This window comes from Temnothorax nylanderi, unplaced genomic scaffold (genome assembly GCF_030848795.1).
Source record: "Temnothorax nylanderi isolate EJ_2023f unplaced genomic scaffold, tnyl_v1.0 TNYL_tig0037_pilon, whole genome shotgun sequence".
NCBI classification, from domain to species: Eukaryota; Metazoa; Arthropoda; class Insecta; order Hymenoptera; family Formicidae; genus Temnothorax; species Temnothorax nylanderi.
In genome coordinates, this window is record NW_027249099.1 from 353,172 (window position 1) to 365,922 (window position 12,751).

General features: G+C 38.0%; 1 protein-coding gene across 5 annotated transcripts in view; it reads left to right on the forward strand.

Moving 5' to 3' along the window:
* LOC139771224 (atrial natriuretic peptide receptor 1) overlaps nucleotides 1–12,751 on the forward strand; it is a 92,770-nt gene that overhangs the window by 22,862 nt on the left and 57,157 nt on the right. For 2 of the 5 annotated variants that reach the window (XM_071703842.1, XM_071703843.1), the window contains exon 2: nucleotides 10,747–11,142. The exons of the other annotated variants lie outside the window; for them this stretch is intronic. In XM_071703842.1, the coding sequence (XP_071559943.1) occupies nucleotides 10,747–11,142 (396 nt within the window). The remainder of the gene's footprint in view (nucleotides 1–10,746; nucleotides 11,143–12,751) is intronic. 5 annotated transcript variants of the gene reach the window in all.

Genomic DNA, 12,751 nt, shown 5'->3' on the forward strand with positions numbered 1-12,751 from the left:
GAGCACATTTTCTGCCGTTTCTGTTCGATATTCGATTGATAGTCCATTACAGTTTTAATTGCATCGACACGGATACTCATGGAAGCCCTTAATACGATTCCCTTCTCCTTCAGCACGAAATTAATGAAAATACTAATTGTAATTGACATTCCTATCGATTTGCGAAATTGGCTAGAAAACTCATTTTGAATTTTGCACGTTATCTACGATTCTTTCCTCGATTTCAATTACGAATCTTATTATTATGGGGAAATAGGTTCGAGCGGATTAATTCTCAATCCACCGACAGAAGCTAAACTGGAGTATAAATCTATCCTTATCAATCCATCCCGGTTAAATCAACTCGGACGTAAATTTTTTCGCGTTCGTAGAAATCGCTAAAAAATTCGAAAACTATGATACGCAGAAAAGAACATTTGTCTTTCCTTCCTATCGCTTTTCTTAAGTTGAATAAATTGAGAAGTGAGTTATTAAGCATGCAAAGCATTCTGAATGCGTTTACTCTTCTATTTTTAATTAACGTATAATTACTGAAATAATTAAGTGTAAATATAAAATAGTGGTGAATAATGGTCTTTCTAGAAGTTCCCCCAACGAGAAATTGACTCCAACTCATCAAAACTTCCGCCATTAACATTAAAAGTGAAGGATCTTTGCGACACTTTACGCAATAATAAATAGGATACTTTAAAACCTAATATGATTAAATACCGTTTAAACTTCAGTATTTACTTTAAAATACACATAGATTATGCATTGTAATTTGCACTTTAAACTCGTTTACTTTCTTGAACAAGTTTGCTTAAATAAAATACGCACAGTTATTAACAAACATTGCTAAATGAAACTCATCGTTGATTTGGCATTTCAAATCTCTCGGAGCGTGAAACGACGGAGGCTGATTACGATTCATCCATTAATGAAGAAAAAAGGTTGATTTTGTCGAGCGTTAATTTGTGGACTTTTCAATTGCGGTACGAAATCGAATTTAATCTTTTAGCCCTTCCATCTCTTTTTGTATAGTTACTTATTTCGTCGCGCGGTCGAGTCGTAATCTCGGTCGTAAAAACGCACGTGGAGGTGCAAATATTTTCTTCTCACGACGATATTTCAACGATAGGGAAGATGCAACAGAGTGGAACTCCCTTAAATGCATTTGCCAGTCGATTCAGAATATATTATGTATTTATATTATAATTCGCTTATTGCTGTCGCGAATAAAATCGCGAAATCGCGACATCAGCGGAATTCAGAACATCACGTTGCAACGCACGGTTGTAAAATAATGCAAATTAAACCACAAATGCGCTATAAAACGCGTTATTTGCGTCGCGGCGGCGACGATAATACGGCGATACCGATAAAAGACTAAATTAGTCATTCACCTGTTGATCATGTCAGTCTCGGTCATCGGGAACGACCGGTTTCGCGCTTAATGCGCTTTGCCGGCAGTCCTATATTCCGTTTGAAGCTTTTCGTTCTCAAAGAAGATACATCTCTCTCATTCCGAAGCGTCGCGTTCGCAGCTCGCGAGCAATTCACCTCTATGATGAATTCATGATGATTATTTATGATACCTCTGTCGGAGCAATCCGCGCCGAGTTTTTCGACGAGTAAATTCGCTTGTGTCGTACACGAGGAAGGGTAACGCGTGTGTGCAGATAGGTTCTGCATAAAGTATGCGATAAAAGGTCGCGCGTGAAGATGCAGTAAGCGCATCTTCACTTTCTTACGACGCCCGCCGGAGGTTTACTTCGCCGGGCTGTGTAACGGCCGCAAAAATGGCGCCGCCTCACCATAAATTGCTCTCGGAAATGCATTCTTTTTTCCCTCTTTTTTCCCACCCTTACCTATCTATTCCTCTTATGGACGGAGCCACGGTAGAGGTCGTAGAGATTGCGCGATTATCGCGAAAATAACGAGATTTCGCATCGCTCGTCAAATTGGCGAGAAAGAAATCTCCCGCTGAATAAATCGAGGCGCGTATTTTATTCGTTTTTCCTTTCTGCGAATTAGCACGACCCACTGCTGACGCGCGAATATATCGTTCCTTTATAAATATTCATGTCGTGCGATTTGACGGTATCACCAGCCGTCGGTTAATATCGGCGTCTATATAAAAACGAGACGCGCTTATTCAATTTTATTATTACTTTACCGTCACTTTATCTTTATTTTTATGAAAATGGAGAGTAGGTAAGGGTCCATCAGCGACGTTGATGTTTCACGCTCTTAGAACTTTCATAAAATTCGCCGTATTACGCTATATTGACACAAGCGGTGTGCTTGTTAATGTTAGTTAATACGAAACTGTATAGTACATGGCTATCGGATTACAAGTTTCAGTACTTTGATCGCCTCTTTCCGCGCGGGAAAACTCTTGCAACGGAGGCTGTCGGCACTATCTCGCGTAAGGGTTATCCCGTGTACTTCCTCTTTTAATCAACGCGATTGCCGGTTTAAATGGGAAAAACGAACGATTTCAATCGGCACGGTAGCAAGTGGGTCGAGGTAAAAGCGAGGAACGAGAGGGAAGAAGAGAAAAAAAAGGATGATGTAGGAATGGTTTAATAGGCAAACTCAATGGACGACGACGTGTATGCATTTCCCGATGAAATTACTTCCTTGGCGTTTTATTCCACGCGGACGCGCTCTCTTATCGTCGAGCGTTCCCGCACAGATCTGGTACACGTGTACCGCGCGGTTTATTAACTTTATTTGCCTTATTTTTGAACTGCTGGCGGAGTGACTCCGATTTCCGTATCTACAGTCGCGTTATATATCCCTCTTTTTACGCGGCGAGGCGTTAAACGCGCGTGTATGCAAGGAAAATGTATGGCTTTAGCTACCCGCGCTACTTGAATATACATCGATATTCACGCACGTTTTAAATCGTTTTTGACCGATCCGAAAATTTTGAACCGACCGTTCACCATTGTTGAATCACGATATTTTATTGCTTCTATTTATACCTCGTTTTACGCGAGGAAATATATATTCCCCTAGGGAATGTTCGACGTTTATTCGGCTGAAGGCCCGCTCCATAAAATTTCCGCTTTTAAATCGTCTTAATACCGAATAAACGGGTTTTCTATATAATGGGATTGTTGTTGCTTATTTAAATAGAATTGAACAAACGTTTCCCTCTCGCGAATGCAGACAATACGCGACACATGGAAAAAAAAACACTATTTTTTGATTTTATTATTAACAAAAAATTTATGTTGTACTCTTCTGCAATATAAAACATAAAATTTTATATTTTGAACGTCATAATAATTAATTGGCGAGATCAGTCATTAAGATCAAAACTCTGCTAAACGTCACCGCTTGCGATTTTTGCGGGTTGTTTACGTTTCTCTCGCGAGATTGCTCGTATAACACTATACTTTCTTTTTGACCGTAACAAAAATTTTACGCTGCGATAAATTCCTCCGGGTTTATTATGCGTCCCGATATAATTTACTGCATCGCTGAAAATAATTTTCCTACACGATAGGTGAATTCGTGTCATTTCATCGAAGTTATTCCAGGCGTTTGTTGCGTCTGCAGTCGCGATGCACTACTGTGTTTATGCGCCGCGCAGTAATAAATCCAATCTAATCGAAACAGGCGGAAGTCATTAGCGTTCTCGACGCTTCGGATTGATGTCCACCTGATGATAGACCCAGTCTCAGAGGTGGCCTACTTTTTACAGCATTACAACGAGGTTCTAAAGCCACGATATAAGAATTTTAAACATAAACATGACTCACAAACGATTCGATTAAAATTCAATTTAATGAAACTGATAGCCTTTTCTCCTTGATTGTTAACTGTTACAGAATGCTGGACTTTCTATTAATCGAAATGCTTACATTTTATATTCATGTTTTTTAATGTAAATTCTTATATTAATAATGTTAAAAATTATGAATAATTATCTTTTTTTTTAATTTTGACAATAAAAGCAAGATAAGTAAGATACGATATTTAATATATCAACAAAATATCAATTGTCTGTGAAAGATATGCTAAAATTTTATAAAGCATAGATTTATTCTAGTCGTGTGTGGTATTCGCCGGTATAATTTGTGAGATCAAGCGCGGAAAGAAAAAAGGGAGGATGTAAACACATTTGTAGCTGGTAATCGAACAAGAATGACAGTGATAATAATTCACGGGAGGAATTTTTCCATTTCATGTTGAATATGATTATTTTCTATTTGTAAAGTACATCTCATTTTTCATTGAATTTAAAGATGAGCGGTTTCCTCCATAATGCAAGTTCGAGTATACGTATGTAGGTCGCATCGATGAAAGTAGATGAATTTAAAGCAAGCAATTGAATCGTAACTGAATAAAAGTATCTGGCTATGTATGTATGTTTCGTAGCCGAGATATGTCTATTTTATTTCTGCGTTACGCAAGTAATAATCTTGACGTCGCGATGCATATGACAAGCGTACTCGAGGATTCTTTTGTACCGGAAATTTTTCTCGATGAGCCACGTTCTACATTTCTACATTTTCGTTATTATTCGAGATCAACATGATCGTATGAATTTCGAAAAACCGTGATATAAACATTTATATCTTGCGCTTAACTAAAGTACGTTACTCTGTTTAATTTCATGCAATTTGTTTTTTATTTTTCTGCAAGCTTGGAGACACTTTTATTTCAAATATGATTAATGCAGTTATATCGAAAATAATGTTGTTGGAAACTTTGCTGTTTTATTTTATTTGTACACTCTGGTACTTTAATGTTTTCCAAGCATTTTTTAATTTTAAACTATCATTTAAAAAACGTTATTTTCTCATTAAACATCTGATTTATCTTTTTTGAATTTAAAATAAAATTTAATTGTACCCAAGAGAGGTTGAATGATAAGAAATGATGAATATTATATATATATCATTCTCATAAATCTTTTAAAAATACATCAAAATAACGGTAGCTAGAATCGCGTGCTTTACGTTATGTACTTGACCTTACACGTACACTATAACATCAAGTTTGACTGCATTCATGAGAAGTTACGTACGCTCCGGAGATTTGTTTCTCGAAAAGCGAAGACATTTAACATATGTTTTTATTACGAATAATATATACACGTTTATTATTATGCAAAAATAATAACCGCTTTTTTTCGCGACATCTTAAAGGCGACAAGTTTACGTTGCTAACGGGTGCAGACTAAAGTTGATCGAAGCGAGGTTTGCTTTCTTGTTTGCGTCCATCTATGCGAAGCGTATAGAAGGGAAAATATTTTTATTGGTTTGGAAGATACATGATACTCTATTCTGAACATACCTCAAAAATAGGGTGCTCTACGTGATACTCTGTTTTGAATATACCTCAAAAATAGGGTGCTATTGTATACTTTTGGTCGAGAGTACTAGACGTATTACTGAATATCTTGTATATTATGTAGATGTCTATAATCCCTCTTGCGGTGAACAAGCCATTCATATACGTTATATATGCACGCTCATCTCCATCGACTATGAAAATCCTGTTAATACAGATGGAAAAGCACCTTTTAAAATTATTCTCTGCACTTTTGTTTTCGATGAAATTATGGAAGACAGATGATAAGTATAGACATTGGTTGGTTTACTGAAATACGTTTTTATTCACTCAACATATAAATTTTCATTTCTTTTCGAATCTTTCGTTACTAAAATTTGTGAAATATTTTCTCTCTTTCCCTGAAACAGGACCCGTCTAAATAATAAAACAATCTAACTGTGCAGTTTCTGTTGTTTTGAGCAGAACCGCAATTTTTTTCACAGTATTCGCGAGATGACTGGATCAGTTTGTAGTTTCGACGTCGCCGCGTCGCGAAGAATAGAAGAACTTCTCTCTTTTCTGACCCATACAAATCTCTCAAGACTCTAACTAGATGCATCGCAACTTCTTCCCACATCTGTCGAAGTTTTCCGTGTTACATAAGATTGCGAAAACTTTCATGCTAATTTCGTTTCAAATGTGATTTCGGATACGCGTGGTTCTTATATCTTGTTTTATCTCGCTCGAATATTAACTCGAAAGTATAGAAAAGCAAAAAGTATGTTATGAAGGAAAACAGAATATCGCAAAAATTTAACATATAACTTTTTATCCCAATTCCGAAGGTAAACACGTTTGTGATCTTATTCTGCCGCGATTGTGGGCGATCGTGTATAATATCTGAATGGCATGCGGCGTCACAGGTGTATTTTTCTTGCTACCGAGAGCTCATCGAGAGCGAAGAAACATCGCGTATTGAAACGAGACAACTGCGGGAGACGCAGTTCAGTTTTTAATGAGACGCAGTCTCTCATTGCACGTTTCTCTCGGCGTTTACTATTCACCGCAACAACTTCGTGTATTTTATCTCTTTGACTGTTTTCTTCTAAAAAAGTGAGAGCTGCTTGTTATTTCTTTTTTAGTCTACTCAAGTCTACTGTATACTTTTCTCAAGATGCATAATAAATTCTATAAAATATTATTAGTATGCTATTTGTTGCTTCTTCTACAGAGAAAAATAGCGAGGCAAAGAAATTTTCTTGATTCATGAATTACAAATATTTTTTAGTCTTGTTTATGTATTAACACGAGATGAAATTCATGACTATCTTGTTATTTTCACTCGCAATTGTCGTGGCATAAGTTGATAAGTCAATGATAAGCAGTTTCCCCTTATGATTGCAGATACCTTCATAATAAAAGTGAATTGCGTTTTCGCGATATTATTCGCAGTATAGATTGCAAGAAACGCAAATTCATGTCCGTGGTTTGAAGGCAGTTAAAAATAAAATATCGCGCGAGTGCATAATTATTAACTGGAATTATAGAAATAATCTTTCATTAGTCATGACGGTAAATTTAATCCGAGATATCGCGACAATAGCAAATCGCGATAATAATAATTCTCAAAATCTCTTCAATTTCGTTTAAAAAGGTGGAAAACAAGTGTAATTTCTTTAAATATAATTCCTTTTTCTTCACGTTTCGTCCGTAAAAGTTAAGTTCTTATGTTATATCCTATATATCGATTTATATATGTATACACATCATATAAACACGAATGAATGATAGAAATATAATAACTATGGCAAAGCGTATATATGCGATATTTCTCTATCTAGCTACAGTATATAAAACGATACAGATGTTACGAGTAAAATAAAATTTCATTTCTGTTGAAATATTTCGTACGTAAACAATGAAGATTGTTTGTCAGCACGCTAATCCAGAATTGCGCAAATGTCACCAGATAAGCCCTGCAGCTACATTTTTTTAATATTACGCGGCCGCGTATATTGCAGTAGCCGGCGATAATTACGAGGTGATAATCCGTGATATTATTTCTTACTCGACAAAAATCCACGTAGACGTCGAGCAAGTAATAATGAAATTGAGTTTTCGCGCTAAGCCAGCAGTACGTGATAAGAATAGCTTTTACCCCGAAAGCTAACTTTCGTAGACGAAACGGGTCTTCGGTTATCCCTGGCGTAAAGGGTGTATCAAGCTTACGGCGCGTATTCACGTACTTAGGGGGGTATATATAGGAAACCCTCATATAACATAGCACTTGTTGCTCCTTTCGACGAGTCTAAAGGGCGAAAAAAAACCTGCCAAGAGAGATAAATCTGCCTATAATAGATAGTCTATGCGAAGCTCGGAATATCTGAGTCAAGTCTGGAGAGTGCTATGAGTCATATTTCTTTTATCTCAAGAAATAAGAATTCGCGAAAATTCCCAATCCAAATAAAGTCCTATATATATATATATATATATATATATATATATTCCATTACACTTTCTCGCGGTTGCTAAAAGCACTAATAATTTTATATTAGATACAATAAATTAATTTGGCACGAACATGTATATGATTTTATGTCATATTATACATTTTTATATTATTTCACGTAAATATTTCTATTATTACTGATTTATATCGTTACACCCGCTTAATCCCTTGCTGTAAACAGCCCGTTTTTATTAAAGATCAATTTAGAATTATTCATGATTTTATCTTCCCTCTCCAAATCGGCATAAATAAATCATATCCGTAAAATTCACTTTTTACTCGTTGAACGAGCTGTAACAAGCACGTATTTGCGTCATAAAATCCACGAGGATCTTCGTCTATTTGTGCAAAACTATGCGTCTGTATAATCTCTACACGCGAAATATTGCGGTACACCGAAATATGGCATGCGACTGCAATAACTCATCGCCATCGGGAATGCACTTCGTCATCTGCGGCTTAATTTTCGGCCGAATTTACGAGTCACGTTTTCACGCTCTCACATTTTAGAGCCTCGCGCGGGACGAGTTTTTATTCATCCGACGAAAGGAAAGTTTCAACGGAATATGCGTCTAAAAAGTGCGTTCTATATTGAACAACAATTTACACAGAAATATATATTTCACTTTTTGTATACTTCTTTATACTACAACGGACGCAACGTGTCGACAAGAAATATACAAAGTATAACTCTGATAAAAATAGTACATAATAAGTCAACTTGGCTTTAACAATTATTTATCGTAAACTTTTGGCATAATTTTGTCGACATGTAATTTTGAAATTTAATTCACGAAAAATTCTGTCATTAGATATCATGTAATTTCATATTTTACGCTAATTTCATACTTACGCTAATTCTCTTCAATTAAGCCTTTAATTAAATCTTTCAAATTAAGCCTTTAATTAAATTACATAAAATCCAATTAGAGTTAAGATAATAAATTGAAATTAATCGTAAAAAAAATTGTGTAAGGAAGTGAATTAAACTTAGGCGAGATATTACTGAAAGCGGGGTATTAAAAAAGGTACGCGGGACTTAATGCACCATCCGTTAACGACATGATGGGGCTTATAAGTTTCCCACGGGAATCTTCGTATAGCATATAGTTGCCATAAACTCCAGCAACTTTGGCAGTTTCGCCGGATAAAAGCGACCACATGCAGTGCCGCAGCGACATTGGGGATGCATGCGGCGTTAATCGGACGTAACCGCTTTACGCTGGAATTTGCAGCCACAATGACGCTAGGTAACCTGACGCAGTTATTATCATATTACGTAGCTTCGATCGATGAAGATTGAAAGCCCTAAATTGGGCGCACCGCGGGGGAATTCGGTAGCCGTTAGCGCGAATTAATGCGTTTTAAACGCGGACCGCGTGTCGTTCGGAACGATTATTCCACGGTAATGTTTGCCTTTATGTGGAATTGGATATCGACGCAATATCACTCGTGATTGCTAATTAGAACTGCGGCTCCATGGAGGCGCATTGCTTGCGGGTAAACGCGCGGGAATCGAGAATCGAGGATTTCGAGAAGCGTTTCAGGTCGCGCGGCTTAGCGCGTTCGTGTAAATCTGTGAATGAAACAAACGCAATTGGAAGCCTGTTGCTTGTAAAAGCTGATACACTTTAATTACAACGGTGAACGAAATGCACTGACATATACGTCTTTATTCTCGTGGCATTTATTTCGCAAATAAGGGCAAACTTTCGTAATCATTTGAAAAAGATTTCCTTGTCTCCATTTCCCTGTCCGCGCGACGTTTCGTACGAAGCGAATGTCCCTTGCTAATTGCCAAGAGCATTGTGCAAAAAATAATGGAATTTTGGTTCGAAAACTCGTGAACAATAAGCGTTTCCTTGCACAGCGGGAGAATAACAATCTATTTAATTAGCTAGTCGTTCTATTATCCTCACGTTCTCGTTGCACGTTTTGTCAAGTTCTCCCTTCGCCAACTCGCGATATCGCCTCAGTCAGCAAGATTTTAATTGCACGTGCATTTGAAAAACATATTGTACGCGTGTACAAATGCATGTGTGCCGATGTGAATGCGTGAACACGCGGCGAACGAGCTTTAGCGTCGTGGGGAATTACCGGCTTCACGTGCGATGCGGCTGACGCAGTAAGAAATATTTTTCCGGACGTTTATCCCGCCGGGAACATTTCATACATCTGTCACGTGTCAGTCGTGACGAAGACATTCGATATTAATAATCGTTAAAAGCATACTCCCGGAGGATGTACATCGACGTTTCCGTAATCAGTTGCGGTCTGATCTATAAGTGCACCCCTCGAGAGTATATAAGCCATGTGAGCGAACACGAAATGTACCAGTTTAATTTAATTGCGCCCATCAATCGATACGTTAATCAACCGTGTACACTCATACGCGGAGTGTACATCTTGCAAGCGAAGTCCCTTCGACAAACAATATACTTGTTATCGAGGTATCAGATCATAAAGGCGGCGGTGATAGGATTATAACGCGGAGCCAATATATTCGGATTCATAAATTCAGATTCGTGTTATCTATTTCGCGCACGTGGCTCTACCTTGTTTTCTATCATCCCTGGCGCCAAGAGTGGATTCAATTCTATACTACTTGAAACTATGTATGACACAGAAAAATAGCAGGTTCGCGTGTGCCGACAATAAATCGCGAATAAATCGCTTGTAGAGCTGAATTTTTACGATTATGATTACTACTTGTCTCAATCAAAGCATCGAATTTTCGATAATTTTTTGGGTGATTTATTTCTTCCGTGACAGAAGAAGACAGATCGCTTATTCGTGAAAGGTGTTTAACGCTAAATAAACATAAAAGATTGAATTTTACGGTAATCTCGGCTCTAAATAAAGCGTCGAACTTTTCGTGATGTTTCACACTCGCAATGGGCCTCCCGATTAAGCAAAAACCGGCGCAAAATTTGATAAATCTATTATTTCCCGAATCGCAACAGACGCTTTTCTGGGTCCCGTATGTGATTACGTGATCGCGCCCGTGGCCAGATACGCGGGGGTATGGGGCATACCCGTGCTGACGGCGGGCGCGCAGGCGGAGGCGTTTCGTCACAAGGGCGAGCATTACCCGACGTTAACCAGGATGATGGGCTCCCATCGTTTGGTGGGCGACGCGTTCAGACATATCCTACGGCGTTTCGGATGGAAAATCTGCGGTCTGCTGTTTCACAATCACGAGATGGCCAGCAGTAGAGGCAATTCCGAGTGTCATTTCACGCTGAGCGCCGTATTCACGGCGCTCAATCAAACGCCGGTGCACAAGAGCTTCAACCAGGAGACCACCACCGCCGAGGATTACAGAAACCTGCTCAGCTTCGTCTCGAAATCGGCACGGAGTAAGTCCGCTCGATTCACGATGATTGTTCTCTCATTAATTCATTCGCCCTCCTAATCGCGGGAGTCTTCTGATTCATCAGAAGAACGGTATATGCCAAATATCAACGAAAGTATCGGAAATTCGACATTTGTGACGTATTTTTGCTCGCAAAAATAAAAACGTTTTTTATTGTGTAGCTTAATTCAAACATGCACGCGTGACAAAGTTATGACAAACTAATCTATTTTGAACTGGGCAAAAAAGTTCATGTGATATATTTTATTTATAAAAATGGAAATATGTGTGTGGGACTCCTCCTACAAAATGTGTAAATGATTAAAATGTGCATATGTTCTAAAAATATATTCAGAGTCATTACACATGCTCATACAAAATACATGTTAATAGAAAATATTCGGAATATTAATATAGATGTGTTTTTTTGCAATTTACGGGATATAAAGTAGAAGAGGGAAAAAGTTTATGTAAAGTTTTAATGGAATAAATCCTGCTAAAAAATTAAAAAATTAAAAGACTGTCTGTAATAGGATTTTTAAGATTTCTTTTTGCAAAGAAGATTTATTATATTTCAGGCGAACTCTTTTTTCCTCTTTTACATTGCCTATTTTATAATTTATATAGAGAAACCTGCATTTCCGAGTTCTCTGTAATATATGTTCGTTCATTTAACTCATCGCATAACGTAATTGCGCACCCTAAATAATTTTGTGTTGTGCTTTCAGACTTTACATAAATCAATCAGCTTTTATCAGAGCCGACGTGGCGTGTAACGTTTAGCGTTTAACACTGCTAAAGGACGTCGCGTTGTGAAACGCGGGCTTGATAGTCCACGGACGGTGAACTTCGACACCATCATTTAATTGATATCGTTTACGAAGTTTGCCTCTACAAGTGCGCCCCTTGCCTTTTACTCGTTGATCGTGTTTAACACTTCAAACTCGTCAACTAGGTTTACATGCGTTATCCGAACGTTAAATAAATTTCCATTAACAACTCCATCCCTGTGGGTAACGCACAATCGGCTCTCCTCGGAACGCCGAGGAGCTTTCATCGGTATTTAGTAAAACGACGCATTCGCATTGCGCGCGTTTCTCATAATTACGATGTAATTAATCATCTTACAGGCATTGGGAAAATTGAATACGTCGCACGGGGTAACGAAGCGGAGAGCACGTCTCCGCGTGCAATTAATTAATTTGATGTACCCGGGGCGTGATACCGCAATGATCGAGTTATGTCATAAATCTCAGGGCACTTTATCGGAACGTCACATTTCGCGACGAGCAATTCTCCCTCACGATATCGCACAGGTGATTCGTACGAGCGGAGCTTCATCTTGAAAATGTCTCCACGCTTGTTCCTCATCGCTCCCCCACGTGCTCGAATCTTCAAATCGCATTACAAAGAGTTCACGGTAGACTTATTCTCAATAGGAGTGAAATAAGCTGCGGAATATGTCTCTTCGATTTGATGCTATCTGCGCGGCACTTGCAACTTCCAGGAAAGCACAAATATTTTTGACCCAAATACCGGATAACACTTTGAATCATAATATAAAGAATAAAAGAGATTGTATCCTCTTATACTTTTTCAAGATGCTTTTTCAA